This window comes from Tasmannia lanceolata, unplaced genomic scaffold (assembly GCF_043159265.1).
Source record: "Tasmannia lanceolata isolate RefF3 unplaced genomic scaffold, GAP_Taslan_0.1 ptg000002l, whole genome shotgun sequence".
Lineage (NCBI taxonomy): Eukaryota > Viridiplantae > Streptophyta > Magnoliopsida > Canellales > Winteraceae > Tasmannia > Tasmannia lanceolata.
The window spans coordinates 42,115,137-42,130,907 of record NW_027518679.1 but is presented as its reverse complement, the minus strand read 5'-3'; the positions used below and the strand labels follow the sequence as shown (position 1 = coordinate 42,130,907).

The window sequence follows — 15,771 nt, the reverse complement described above, 5'->3', positions numbered from 1 at the left end:
GTAAATCTTATTTTATTTTTCCACCAAACATATACATAACGTTCTAGAAACTATCCCTAGTAAAAAATCAGAAGCAAAGGTTGACCTTGGGTCAACAGCCGACGGGTTGCTATTAACATATTCAGATCGTTGATTGAAATCTGATTCTTTTTTATAAAAGAGTAGCACACAGAGAGACTGATATTTTGGATCCATTATGATTGTGATGTGGATGTGTGAAGAATTATCTGCTATTGTTTTTCACGAGTTTCTGCTCTTTTTTAGTTATTTAATTAGACTTTCCCTGTTTGAAAACAAAAAGCTCTTGCCATAGCTTTTTTTTGGTATGTAAGCTGGGGTTTGTGCGTGTGTGTGTGTGGGGGGTGGGGGGGGGGGGGGAGGGACCCTACGCCAACGTAAACACGCTTTCCCCTCTTGCCACAGCTTGCTTTTCATGTGGTCCTTCTCTCTCTCTCTCTCAGTCCAGTATTTTTCAAAAAGTATGGTGGATGATTTACGAGGTGCAACCTATTTACATTGTGGCCCAATAAATGAGGCATACAGGATTAATATTGAAGATCCTTAGGGGCCGTTTGGATACGAGGATTTTAGAATCCTTGATTTCTTCAAAATTGTAGGTAAGAGAAAAGAGAAGAAGAAGACAAGCCGTCGTTTTCTGACTTCTCGCCCTTCTTTCTATCAGCAAGAGAGTAGCAGATTATCCCATCTTTCCAAGTTTTAGAAATCTCAGGATGCGGGAGAGATTTCTCAAACTTGGATTTCTCACTTAAAATTCAAGAAACGCTATCAAGACGCAGCTTGATCATGAACCCTCTTTTACATTATTTTCAAACTAAAGATCAGGATTCTAAAATCCGCGTATCCAAACGGCCATTTGGATACACGGATTTTAGAATCCAGGTTTTAGCTTGAAAACAGTGTACAAGAGGTTCATAATCAAGCTGTTATGTGCTGCCCTAACAGTGTTTCTTGGATTTTAAGTAAGAAATCAAGGTTTTAGAAATCTCTCATGCGTTCTGCGATTTCTAAAACCTGGAAAAATGAGATGATCTGCTTCTCTCTCACTGACGGAAAGCAGGGCAAGAAATAAAAAACGATGGCTGGTCGCTTCTTCTATTGTCTCTCATCTAAAGAAATCCTGGATACTAAAATCCGCGTATCCAAACGGCCCCTTAGTCTCTTGAATCTCCTAGTTTCCTTGATCTTTGGCTCCCACTAAGTCAGCCTCAAGAATATCCCTTTTTATGGGATTTGCTAGGGTTCATCACAAAAGGCATTTCGTGGGTGGTCTGTTGCATGTCAGGCCACCCACCTCGTGAATGGAGACACTAGCAATTCCCTTTTTTATAGGTAGGTTGGGGTTTGGCAGGGACACCTGTCGGTTTATTAAAGTGAGTAAGATATTACAATCAAACATACAAAACACTAACCCTACCACGAGAATAGGAATACAAACCAAGAGAACAAAGACAAGACCTATCTCTAGATACAATATCTAAGGAAAAGTCAAAAGCACAAAAGATCTCAAGAACTACAATAACACCTAATGTTCCAGGAGGTCTATCATCCTCTAACTCAACTTTCTGGTTCTCTGGCTCCTCTTCAACTTTTGGTGGCTTGTTCTCAATAATATCCTTAGTCCGTATCTACCTTTCTAAGGCAACAGATCGAATTCCTCTAAAAAGCCCAAGAATACCTTTTGAAAAATATTGAACTTCACGCGCACCCAAAGTATAATCTCTCTCTCTCTCTCTCGATTTGCTAGGGACCATCGTAGAGGGCATTTTGCGGGTAGGCTGTTGCATGAGAGTGCAACCACCACGACAAATGAATTAAATTAGTAAGACAAAATCCTTCACAAAGTGAGCTATGTGGCTACAACCTCAAGCAATAGTCGGCCGCAAAATGCCTTCTGCAATGATCCCTAAAAAATTCCATATATATATATATATATATATATATATATATATATATATATATATATATATATATATATATATATATATATATGAGGAAAGTGTTTCTACTCGGCCGAGTAGAAAAGCTTATCTACTCCTCCCTTTAAAAAGTACAGTGGGCCCACACATTGTGGATGATCCAAAGCATTCATTTGATAGGTCTTAACATAGATAGGGTGTGCCCAAAAAATCAGCACCAAAGGGTCATCCTAGCCCTTCGTTTTGTTGGGCCTTGTAGAAACAGAATGGACGCACTGTGTAAGATGCGTAAGATGCGTCCATTCTGTTTCTACAAGGCCCAACAAAACGAAGGGCTAGGATGACCCTTTGGTGCTGATTTTTTGGGCACACCCTATCTATGATAAGACCTATCAAATGAATGCTTTGGATCATCCACAATGTGTGGGCCCACTGTACTTTTTAAAGGGAGGAGTAGATAAGCTTTTCTACTCGGCCGAGTAGAAACACTTTCCTCTCTATATATATATATATATATATATATATATATATACATAGAGAGAGAGAGAGAGAGAGAGAGAGAGAGGAGAGTGTTACTGAGCTCGAGATCAGATAAGCTTATCTGAGCTCGAGCTCAAAAACATATGTAGTCTCACATTTTTTGGGGCATCCAAAGCATTCATTTGGAAGGCCCTTCAATGGATAGGGTGTGTACAAAAAATCAGATCAATCGGATCATCCTAACCTTTCGAATTGTGGAGTTAAAAATGGAGAGATTTGTGGAGGTTTATACCCGTCCATTTTAACCTCCACAAATCGAATGGTTGGGATGATCCTATGGAGCTGTTTTTTTTTGGCACACCTTATCTATGTGAGGGCCCATCAAATGAATGACTTGTATCACCCAAACAATATGGGCCCCCACTTTTTTTGGTCGACTTAGCAGATAAGTTATCTGCTCGACGAGGAAAATCACTTTTCTGATATATATATATATATATGAGAAAACGGTTCCTACACATATGTGTAGAGAGTTCTCTACACACTAGCTTAAAATACAGTGGAGGCCCACATTGTTTGGGTGATCCAAGCCATCCATTTTAAAGGCCCTCACATAGATAGGGTGTCTACAAAAAATCAGATCCATAGGATCATCCCAACCCTACGATTTGTGGAGGCAAAATGGATGTCTTTAAACCTTCACAAATTAGTCCATTTTTTGCCTCCACAGTTCGAATGGTTAGGATGTTCCTATGGATCTGATTTTTTATGGACACCCTATCTATGTGAGGGCATTAAAAATGAATGGTTTGGATCACCCAAATAATGTGGCCCCCACTGTATTTTAAGCTAGTGTTTAGATAACTTATCTACACATATGTGTAGGAACCGTTTTCTCTCTCTCTCTCTCTCTCTCTCTCTATATATATATATATATATATATATATATATATATATATATATAGAGGAAACGGTTCCTACACATATGTGTAGAGAGTTCTCTACACACTAGCTTAAAATACAGTGGGGGCACACATTGTTTGGGTGATCCAAGCCATCCATTTTAAAGGCTCTCACATAGATAGGGTGTCTACAAAAAATCAGATCCATAGGATCATCCTAACCCTACGATTTGTGGAGGTAAAATGGATGTCTTTAAACCTTCACAAATTAGTCCATTTTTTGCCTCCAAAGTTCGAATGGTTAGGATGATCCTATGGATCTGATTTTTTGTGGACACCCTATTTATGACAGGGCCTTAAAAATGAATGGTTTGGATCACCCAAATAATGTGGGCCCCCACTGTATTTTAAGATAGTGTGTAGATAACTTATCTACACATGTGTGTAGGAACCGTTTTCTCTTCTTCAAAGAGGAATAGTCTCTTTCTACTTTGGATAAGTCATCTGCAGCCTTGGTAGGAATTCAAACGAAGCAACAGCTGACAAGTGAATGTGGCAATCAATCTTGCCAAACAAAATCAGTGATGGAATGCAAGGTACAATTTTTCAAGAGGTGAAAAGAAAGTAACGCACTCATGAAAAGTAATATCATTAGACATGTTCAGTCCATTGTCTTTGGGTGAATAGTATTTGTATCCCTTTTTTAAATTGGAATAGCCAGGAAATATGCATCTAATCGATCGAGCTCTTAACTTGTCTTTAGTTGGACCAGAATTTGAACAAAAAGACACCAGCAAACAGTGTAAAATATGGACGAAGAACTTGAATTGGGGATTGACAGAAATCAAAACCTGAGAGGACGTTCAATTGATTAATAACGAAGGGCCCGTTTGGATGCCGAGAAGATTTTGATTTGGATTTCTCACATTTGCAGCCCTTTTTGTGTTGTGATTTGAATCCGGATCAAATCCTTGGATTTCCAAATCAGCTACTGATAGTGAAAAAAAAATCAGATTTCTAAATATTCCATGGAAATAAGTAATTGGAAATCCACATATCTGGCAGTTTGCTTCACCCTCTTCGCTCCTCAACCTGTACCCCCTTCCCTCTCTGTCTCCCTCAGCATGAGCTGGCAGATCTATTCATTTTGTATTCAAAACTCAATTCCAAATCCAAATACAAAATATGAGGTATCCAAACGGGCCAGAAGTGTACGTAAGTGTACAAATGACATCATACTAATATTTTATTCAACATTCATTATCAAGAGAAGGGATCTCATGACTTCAAGGAGATAATAATTTTTCCTTTCAACCACTCCATTTTGTTGAAGAACCTACGAACTTGTATTTTGAGAATCATTACCATTTTTCAATAGATCCCATAATAGGCCATGAGAGATGTACTTACCACCCTTATTATTTTGATATTTGTGTCAAATTGATTTTAAAAGATCTTAAATATGCTGGAGACCTCATTTTAATTGATTTTAAATCATATTATAAATGATCTTAAGGATGACGAAGACTTCATTTTTTATTCTTTATAATAAGGGATTTGTTAGGGACCATCGTATAAGGCATTTCGCGAAATGGCTGTTGCATGAGAGAGCAGCCAGGTAGGCTCAATTTTCATCAGATTTTGTTCTTATTCATCTGAGGTGGCCGCGTTCTCATGCAACAGCTGCCTTCTGCGATGGTCCCTAGCAAATCCCTTATAATAATCAAATAAAGGACAAAAATACCTACATCTAAAACAGATTTGATGACCCCTCTTTTCCAGTAGAAAAGAGGTGGCATACAAGATTTCTTGGTAAGTTGCAAAACCCTAGGTTTTTGTTTTCCATGTTTTCTATGAAAAATATTATTTTCCATAATTTTTTTCCTTGATCCAAACACCCCCTAACTCCATTTTTGGTAACCATACAAAAAATATTCCAAGAAGAGTGCTGCTATGGAGACAAGAGTGGAGCCAAACAAATCCCCGCATGCAACATGGGATGGGAAGGGTAGCTTTGCCACTTTAAGCATGAGAACAGGAACAAGATTGTTAACGTGTGAAGAGGCTATTTGTTCTGTTCCACCCTGGTCCCCAGCTAGGTTAGCATATCACTATTCTTCCAATAAACATCTGTAGGGCCAGTTGTTCAGGAGGGACATGAAAGGGAGATACATGAGAAGAGGGAGTGAGAAGAGCTTGAGAAGTGCTTCGATGAAGAATTTATTTTTTTCAATTTTTTAGCAAATGCCATGCCTGCCTTACTCACATTTCGAACAAATATTTCAGGGAATGTTTGTGGGACAACATATGCGACAGGAGCGAGAGGGAGAGACTTAAGAGAAGGGAGTGTTGGGAGCGTTAGAAGTCCCTAAAAACAGGGGGAAAATGTAGCTTTGGGCACGTTTGGCAACCATGAAAAATCATTCTATGGAATATTCGTGAACCCCACTGTGAAAGAGGTTCAGATGAGCTGAGGAGGGAGAGGGTGAGAGGCTTGAGAGGGCACGAGTGCAGACAGCCTCGAGAGAGTATAAGAAATCGCTAAAAACCAGTGGAAAAAATATACCACTTCAAATTATGTTCTTTGTTTTTTTGAATTTTTTTATACATAGATGTTTTAAAAGAAGATGTACAATTTCAAATTATGTTGTTTTATCCCCTGTTTTTTGGGGGCTTTCATACTCACAACCATGGTTTTAAATTTTGGCCGAATCTGAAATTTAAAAATTATGGGCCGAATTTATAAGATTTTCACTGAAATTTCCACCGAAACTGAAATTGCCACCAAAATTTCGGAAGAAATTTCGTTTTTGGCTGAGGCCGAAACCGAAACCGAAACCGAAATTTTAATCCTTAGTCACTAGTAGCCCCACTAGTATTCCATAGAATATTCTTACCATTAAAAAAAAAGAAGTATTCCATAGAATATTTTTTCATGGTTTCCATTTTCGAAAATGTCATCAGCTTCTCCAATTTTTCAGCCCACTCTGCACCTTACTCCACTTCAACTCCCTCCTATCCCGTCCTTCCTCTACCTATGTCAAGACTAGAAAGATGAAAATCCCATGAATTTTTTTCTTCATGGTTGACAAACGATGACCTAGATGCATACATATAAAAAAGCACACGTGTGTTCTTTCCAGGATCTATATACACAATGCAAAACCATACAACAAAAAAATGTATATTTTGGAGAACCCATAAACAGCTCTGCCACAAACTGTCAAATGCAAATACAAAAAACAGCAAAAAAGGATCAGGCACGTACCCGTCAAATGGCGTAAATTGGATCGAGTTCTGAATCAGAAAACTCCGAGTGATTATATGAGATCGAACCGCTCCTCCTTGATGATTTCTCCCTTTTCCTTATCTTCCTGCTCCGCTTAAATTTCAAAACAAAGTAAGTCATGGTTCCAAGAACTCCAGCCATTATAACTCCGCCAATGACTGTAACCAAAATCGCTGCCCACTCAGAACCATGACGACCCACAACAATATAAGACGAAGCAATGAAGGCAACAGACGTGCACACCGATGCCAACCACATCAATTTGTTGATCACCACCACGACCCGTCTCTCCGATTTTGTTTCCCCTCTAACTAAAGTGATCTGAACAACCACAACTGCCAAAGAAGTGAACAATGCAATGGCATTGAAGAGAAAGAAGACCTTGAATGAATTAGTGTTCACCACCACTGCTGCTCCATTGTCATCGGTCCCACCAGGTACGGTAAAAATGGCTGCGAATGCCACAGTGGCAAAGAGCACAGCGACCACAGTGACAGAGTTGGTAGCATTGTTGATACCTTCCCTGTGCAATTTCCTGAGCTCCTTGGCAATTCCATTGACATTCTTGTTGGTTCTCCTGGTTTGTTCGAGTTGGGTATGGACATCTTTCTTGATCTCTGTTACAGTCTTTCTCAGCTCATCTCTTGGCTGGTTTAGTTCATTTGCCCTGACAGCGCCGTAGCGAGACAGGTACTCTTTTATCTCGGCTGATTCTTCTGAGAGAGGGAGTCCTTCGGCAATGTCGTACGCTGTCTTGTGATCTCTGGTTAGTACATTGACATTGGTGTCGGGGAGAAGTAAAAGTTCATTAACAATCTGCAAAAGACAAGTGAGGAATTCAAAATATCAAGGCATATTCATTTATCAAATTCTTGCAAGCAATGAAAAGAAATTTAACAGTGAATTACATGAGATGAGGACGAATCAGAAAGTCCAAATGTAGATTGTGCACAATGAAAACATGGGATGCTGTAGAATTGTGGGTTCTGCAGAGTAATCGATTTCTTAACTTTTAGATGCATTCACTTCAGTAATTTTTTTTTTGAAAGATGACGAAGATATATTCAGATCATACGAAGAATACATGCATGGGGGACCAGTAGTCCCCCAAGTATTACAATGTAAGAAGACCTGGATCAATCCAGGTCGAAGAAAACAAAAAAGGACAACTATAAAACCAACGATTGGCCCTCCCAACAGTCTTCCAGATCCACCAAAAAACAGCTCTGAAATCATCAAGACCCAACCATCTTCCAAAGTATTCTTCCCTTCCCCATTCATTGGACATCTAGTCACCCCTGAAAAATTCCAAATTTTTTTTGTTAAAAACATTGCAATCTTCCACCGAAGATCTTGATAACCATTGAAGCCAGTATTCATTCAGGGAACCTCTTCTTCACCTATCCTCATAATGCCCCCCCCCCCCCCCCCTCTAAACTGTACACTTGCCTAGTGCCTTTAGCAAAATACCTCCAATCCAAGGCTCCTAAAAATAAACCTTCCAGCATCCTGATGTGTACTTTCCTAAGCTTGGACATCCTACTATCGAACTTCATGATGCTCTCTTTAAGGTGAGCATTTTTGTAAGTCCGACATAAGTCTTTCAATCTCAGATGCAAAAACCTCCTCATCGAGATTAATAGCCGGGGCTTCCTCGACATTTGGGTCCATTACTTCAGGTGCTCTTTTTTGTTTAATCATAGCCTCCAGTTTCTTAATTCCTGATTCCTTATCTTCTTCCCATCGTAACCGCCTCAAGGTCTTTTCATCCTCCAAGACCTTGGTGAAGAAGGGATGCTTATGGATCGGTGAGTGGGTTTCCTTAACATCATGCGACTCAATTACACTAAAAAATATTTCCGGCCTCCTGTTAGCCGCCTCTTTGAAGAGCTTCCACTGTCTCTTCAAGAAGTCTCTAATGACTTCTCTCGGTGTTGGCACTAATTTAGAAGCCAACTCTTTATTGTAAACCATCGCCTTTACCCTGCTCAATGTTTCCTCTATATCAATTAACTCCATAGTACGCTTCCTCTTTCGTCCCGCCACCATAGTACTCGAGGAAGAGGACCGGGATAAGGCGGTATCGTTCAAGTTTTCCATCTGATTTTCTCGAGTGTTTTCTTTTCCTCTACTCTTACTGTTTACAAGGAGCTCGAAGAGACGAGAATTCCTTGTTGTGTATATCACCGCCACAAAGGGACCTCTGACCAAGGGACAGGTGTCCATCCCAAGGAAGCAGGATTCTTCCCTAGGAGCCTTTGATTCCTGCTCTGGCAACCTTGAGCAGGATTCTTCCCTGGGAGCCTTCGATTCCCGCTTTCGATTCTCGCTTTCGATTCCTGTTTCGATTCCCGCTCTGGCAACCTTGGTCCATACACATACTCCTCTTTGAGTACAAAAAACTCTTCCATACACATTCACTTCAGTAATAACACTGACTCATAAAGATAGAGCTTGAATGGTGTAATGTTCCTTCATTATCGAAAGAAGCTACTTCTAAAACAAACTAGAAAGAAGACCTGAAGTCACAAGGCCTGAACTTCTAAAGGTTGCCCCATTCCTTGCTTTAATGCTGGTTCTTAGGATCTTAGTCGTGAGTCGGTGAGGCTTCATATGATTTCGAATCTTATAAGCGGGCTGCGATTATGCACCCTCAAGGCCATTGGAGATGGTGTTATTTGATCTTTTATACTTTAACACTCCCCCTCATGTGTCGTCCCTCATTTTAGGGTTGGCCCGCACGTGGCACATGTAGCCCCTCTTTTGGGTTGGCAATTACATGTGGATTTTTAATATCAAGGAGTTTTGAACCCAAGACCTTTGCTCTGATACCGTGTCAAACAACCAATTGCTCAAAGCTTAAGCCGTTGGAGATGGTGTTATTTAATCTTTTATACTTCAACAGGATTTTCAGCCCTACGAATGTAGTCAATATGGAGGATCCATCATTGGCTTTCCAACCAGAGTTGGCTGTGGTTAAGGTGGATGCCGAGCCAGACCAAGTTTGCATGTCTTTGGCAATTGTCCCTGTGACTGAAGACTTTGTGAGGCCTTTGGATTGGGATGTTCTGGATTCTAATACATCCGAGACCTGGTGGAGAATCATTTTCTGATGAGAGTAAAGTTTTATGGCTTTCTTTTGCCGGTAGCTCAACCACCCACTGATGTTTAATTATCATGTTATGAGGTGCATTTGTGGTTTGAAAGTGAATAACATCAGAATTCAAACTAGTAGCCCATGCCCCTACATTGTCCATGAGAAATTTCCAACACTTCCTTGGGTAGTCATAATGAAAAAAGTTTAAATCAACTAAAATGATGAAAGGAAATGCGTTAAGAATTTTTAAGCAAATTTACATGCAAAATAAGAACTTCAAGCACTAATATCAATAATTCACGAAGGTGGATTTAATGTAATACATGTGTGCCTATATCATGGTACACCCAAAGAAAATTTCTAATATCAATAATTCATGAAGGTGAAGTTAATGTAATACATGTGTGTACATGGTTTTAAATTTCGTCCGAATTTCGCATTTCAGCCGGGATCGAAATTATACCAACCAAAATTTTAAAAATTTACACCAAAACCGAAACCGAAATTTCAAACCTTGTGTGTGCATATCATGGAAAACCAAAAGAAAATCACACAATATTTTACCAATCTTAGGACAAAAAGTTAGAAAGCAGTACCTCTGCCCGCTTTTTCCTTGTGGCTACATGCAAGGCCGTGTTGCCAAACTTGTCAGGCAGCATAACTATCGCAGGGTCTGCATCAAGAAGCAACTTTACCACTTCACAGTTAGTTCCTTTTACGGCCATATGTAGTGAAGTCTGTCCTTTCTTGTCAGTCCTTCGTGCCAACTGTGGATCCTTGTCGAGTAATGCTTTTACGATGTCAACATGCCCTTGTCGGGCAGCAAGATGCAATGCATTCTTCCCATTGTTTTTAGGGATCTCTAGCAAGCTAGAATCTTTTGAAAGTAACACATTGACGACCTCTGTGTGCCCCTTTTGAGCCGCAGATACAAGAGGGGTTGCATTTGACGGGCCACGTGTTTTGCTTAATTCTGGGGAGTGGGTTAAAAGTACCTGGACAATGGCTGTATAAAATTGTTATTATAAGCACATGAAAGCCATCATAAGAAGTTAAGAACTGAAACAGTAACTTAAGGAACAATAAGCAAGTCATAGTGAATTAGTTTGGTTGCTATTCATCAGGAAAAAAAAACTTTTCATTTTTGCCTTCAGATTTTATACAAGCCACTTCAAACAATATTAGCCTTTCCATTAGGAAAAAAAATATTACACAATGTATAAAATTTGTGAATTTCTATGGCATTGTTGTTTTATCAAAGGGAAAATTACACTTACCACCGCCCCCCCCCACCCACCCAAACCTTCTGACAATTTAAAGTTTGACCCTATAGTTTCAAAGTCATCAACGACACCCCCTGACTTTTCTATGTGTATAAGGTAGACTCCCTCCCATAGTTAGCAAAACGCCATACGGCAAAAAAACAGGACGGGAAAAATTCGGGTTTAATACCGTTCAAAAAAATGTAGTAAAAAAAACGGGAAACGGCAAAAATACGTTGAATGAAAAAAATGAGTTTAATATGTTTCGGTTTAAAAAAAAACGGATTAAAAAAAACGGGTATATCCGTGACTTCGTATCCCTTTTTATATAAATGTAACACAAAAATAAACTAAGATTATCATTAAATTCAATCCCAAAAAGTAAGTTCAACATATCCATAGGGCCATATAAGTGCCAGTTTTACAGTTATGTAGAACATCCTGAGCGTCAATGGGTCTACATACAGAAAGGGAATGACGGTCAATGGGTCTGATATTGTTTGAGAGATTGAGAAACTGAAACTGGAAAAGGAGATAGAGAATCGTATATCAGTTCTTGAGGCCCAATTGAGTGAGATGGTTGCAAATAAGAGAAACCCTAATTCCCCAGGAGAAAACCTTAACCCTAGGCAGAGTTTATTGGGTTTTGTTTATGTATTGTATCAATAGATTCAATACTGATTTCAGTTTCAATTCTAAGTTAATTAATGTATTTGACCCAGTTTATCTATTTATGATTTAGAACTCATCTTTTGTGTTTCACTGTTCTAGGAAAACACAAAAGGAGTTGGCCGGACTTATGGTTGTGCACAAAAGATGCCTCAGGATGTTCTACACAAAAGATTTTTCACAGAGAGAGAGAGCTTACCAGTTAGGGCTTAGGTTTGGGATGGGGACGACAAGAAGCAGAGAAGGGTTTCACGGAGAAAGGAACAAAATGTACACGATTTAGGGCTTTAGGTTTTTTTGTAATTTTTAAAAGGAAAGTGGTAGTTTTGGAAAGAAAATTAAAAAACGCGTTTAATTCGTTTTGGCTAGAAATCCACCGTTTAAAACGGGAAGGACGTTTTGAAAGCCGAATTATACGGCTGATATGCTCCCTCCATTGACGGTCCGTGACTTTAACATGACGGAGAATGACTCAAACTAACCTGGGTAAATATTCTGAGGACAAAATTACCCTCCTCACTGGCTTTAAGACGTGCAGGAGGGATTAGGGTTACGTCATTTCCTTCCAAGCTTGTTTCTTCCTCGTTGACACTTCCTGTAGATGGCTTCAAGTGGCTCTTCTTTGAGTCAACCCCAGGGCTTAACTACAAAAAACCCAAAGACTCCCTGTTTTGGAACTCAAAAAGGAAAATGGAAGTTAAGGAAAATGAAACTAAAAAATCCACCCACAGAAAACCCAAATTACTAACTCAAAAATCAAAAACCCATGTGGCGAAAGCCCAAAAAACATCTCAACAAACCCTATAAAAAAGAAAAAAGAAAAGCCCTCTGATCCTGTACAGTAGCTAAAAAATGTTCCAACGAGTTCGAGTGGACTTTTCAAATAATAAAAAATTGTGCAACAAAACCTAGTCGAACAACTCCAAAATGAAAGATAAAAAATTTCTTTCACTGTTTATTACGTACCTTTTTGTTTTGGTTTTTAGAGTTAATAGGACACTATGATAAGAATTGAGAATAAGGGTTAGTTGGTCCTAGTCTTTAGGAGTTTTATTTAATTGGGTCTCTTGGTTGTCAAGTGTTTTTATTTAGTATAAATAACTTGTAATCAACGATCTTTAGCCATCTTTCAAATCAATGAAGAATTTGAAACCCAAAACCTTGTCTTTGCACGCATAGGAGGGCTGACCTTTCACTCGAAGTGGGTCAAAAGGCTCATCTTCCCTCTAAGAAAGAAGATCAATCCTATTGCGAACTGATTTGGGGTCGCATTACAAAATTAGAACAGGAACAAAGGTATATGTTGAGGTATAAATTATTAAATAACACCAACTCTAACTGCTTAAGCTTTTGGAGTAATTGGTCGTTTAACATAATATCACAGCTATTGCCTCACGGCAGGTCATGGGTTCAAAACCCAACAAGTCCTTGATATTAAAAATCCACATCTACGGCCAGCCCAAAAACTAGAAGCCGCACGTGAGGGGGAACGTTGAAGCAGAAATGATTAAACAACACCAACTCTAACAGCTTAAGCTTTTGAAGTAACTGGTTGTTTCACAGTATAGATTCAATTCAAAGACCTCAGAGTATAGATTCAATTCAAAGACCTCACCTTGGTGCCCTTCACTCGCAGCTTTATGCAATGCATCGAAACCCGACCGATTCTTCCTCGCCACATTCTCCTTATTCGAATACTTCAGTAACTCCACCACAACATCTATAAACCCACTCCCCGCAGCCACAAACAACGCTGTCTCTTCCAATTCATTGACCTCGTTCACTACCGCAGAACGGATCTCGGCGACCTCCAAATCAAATTCCACACTTCCAATCTCTCCCACCATCTGCGCATCAATCTCCCCAAGGATCTGTTTCACCGCCGCTAAATCCCCTTTCTTCGCAGCCAAATGGAGCTCTGTATCATTGTGCCTGCCTGTCACTTGCTTCACATACTTCTTCTTCCCAGCTGGATCAATCCTCTTGCCAGAATTCGATAAAACGAGAGCCTTGCCGGAATTTGAGAGTACTAGAGCCGGTGATGATGTGGCAGACGACGGTGACGGATTCTGATCAATCCGTTTACCTGAATTCGAGAGTGCTAGAGCCTTCCCTGAATTTGAGAGAACAAGAGCCGGAGCTGATGTGGCCGTAGCCAGATTCTGATCAATGCGTTTGCCGGAATCCGGCGTCGAGGCGATCGAGGATGGAGATGGAGATGGAGACGGAGACAGAGGCGGTAACGAAGATGGCCGCCGCAACCGTAACGGTTCGATGTTAGGGTTAGGGTTAGGGTTTGGTCCCTTCTCCAAATCCCTCTCTACTCCTACATAATCAAAATTGAGAACTCAGCAAAAAATGCAAATTTGGAAACCTTTACAGATAGGAAAAAAAAAGGATCGGGAAAAGAAGCGTACCTTGATCGATTCCAGCTTTAGGGTTAGGGTTAGGGTTTGGTCCTGTCTCCAAATCCATGTTTCTTCCTACACAATCAAACATGAGAACTCAACAGAAAATGAGGATTTGGAAAGTCTTTAAAGAGAAAAAGGGATCGGGAAGAGAAGCGTACCTTGATGGATTTGGATTTGGATTTCCATGTTTGTTAAGATGATTCAAACCCTAAAATCTCTTTTTTGAGAGAAAAGCTTTTGGGGGAGAGAGGAAAGAGGAGGGAGGGGAAACTGGGTGAGTAAAGATTAGAGAGTAGGGGAAAGGAGTTTGGTTTCTTGTCTTTTTCTTAGTTTTGTTTTCCTGTTTTCCGTTTTTTATTGGGAAATGATATATTCGCCCTCCTTTTTTCTCTGGTCCAGCCCCATCTAGTGTATAAGATTACCTATTTACACTATAAGGGGTGGCCTGGACAAGAAAATTAGGCGAATTTATCATTTATTTTTTTATGTTGTCACTTCTCAGTGAGAAGACCACGCTGCTGCGAGTCTTTCTATTTTATGGTGCGCGGTCGTAGGGTCCAGTATTTGTAATAAAGGACTGTGCTGCCTATTATACCGGACTATCGGCCACACACCATATAAAAACTCAAAGGGCAGTGATAAATCGATAGGGGTGGCCAACCGGTTCGGTTCTCGGTTCTTTTTTTTTCGGTTCTTGGTTCTCGGTTCCATGAACCGTAAGAACCGAACCGAACCGTAGTACACAGTAGGACCGAACCGAACCGGACCGAACATAATCGGTTCGGTCCGGTCCGGTTCCTCGGTTCTAATGGCTAATTATTAATTATTAAGTTATAATATAAGTGACTCTGCCCCAAAAATCTATTCTTCGTCTATTTTAGGAGGCCATCTATTAATTTTGAAGCTCTCACAAGTCATAAGATTTGAGTAACTACGCATTTGTAGCCCAAAAACTTGTAGAGGCTGAGGAATACCGGAAATTTTTTTTTGGACTTAACAGCAAAGGAAGGATAGGTTTATAAACTGATAAGCGTCCAGTTGGGATTTGCCGATTTGCTGTCGGATTCACCCTGCCAGACCCCACCGGGTGGGCTTAGTCCGGATTGCCCCGGAAGATAGAAGCCTTCGTTTGATTTTTGAATCAAGATACCAATGGTCACACTCAGGTTATTGGATAGGAAAATGAGCATACAGAGACCATTCGTGAAGGTGCAGTGAACACTCCTCTTGCTCCCATCATATTTGCAGAGACCATTCGTGAAGGGCACGGTTCTAGGCAGTTTAAAGTTGCAGAAATACTCTTGCAATTACGCCTCCTTGATGTTTGATGAAATGCCTCAAAGAGACTTGCCAACTATTGTTTGCAGGGACATTCCAACAGTGATGCCCACCAGGTGTTTGAAGAAACGTCTATGCGAACCATATTGCGAAGGGGCATAGCGTAAACCCATATAATCTCTTCCATTTTCCGTCTTTATATAGCCCATTCATCATCACCAATCTCAGCCGATTGCACCACGGATTGCCGACGGTTATTCAGGAATCACTCAATACAAGTTACTCTCGGAGAGATACTATAAGTAGGAGCCGTGAGGGCTATACCCGCCTTCTAGTGCCACCGCACCATTAGTATCTCAACACCTGGACACCTTGTGTGTAAAACGGACATAGTTCGTATGCTGGGCGATAGTCACAGCATACAAGTAACTATGCACCCGGCCAGG

At 40.2% G+C, this 15,771-nt stretch overlaps 1 protein-coding gene across 1 annotated transcript; it reads right to left on the bottom strand.

Moving 5' to 3' along the window:
• Positions 1 to 6,432: 6,432 nt before the first annotated feature.
• On the bottom strand, positions 6,433 to 14,371 carry LOC143873337 (ankyrin repeat-containing protein ITN1-like). The gene is made up of 5 exons (XM_077376805.1): positions 14,206 to 14,371; positions 14,054 to 14,119; positions 13,252 to 13,962; positions 10,302 to 10,711; positions 6,433 to 7,424 (listed from the first exon to the last, which is right to left on the bottom strand). The coding sequence occupies exons 1-5, from the start codon at positions 14,231 to 14,233 to the stop codon at positions 6,591 to 6,593; spliced, it is 2,049 nt and encodes a 682-aa protein (XP_077232920.1). The 5' UTR covers positions 14,234 to 14,371; the 3' UTR covers positions 6,433 to 6,590.
• Positions 14,372 to 15,771: the final 1,400 nt, after the last annotated feature.

Coding starts and splice junctions, on each gene's coding strand:
- LOC143873337 (XM_077376805.1), bottom strand. CDS start 14,233: ATGGAAATCCAAATCCAAATCCATCAAG. Junction 14,120..14,205: donor CCAAATCCAAATCCATCAAG/GTACGCTTCTCT, acceptor TTGATTGTGTAG/GAAGAAACATGGATTTGGAG. Junction 7,425..10,301: donor CAAGGAAAAAGCGGGCAGAG/GTACTGCTTTCT, acceptor TGTCTTTTGCAG/ATTGTTAATGAACTTTTACT.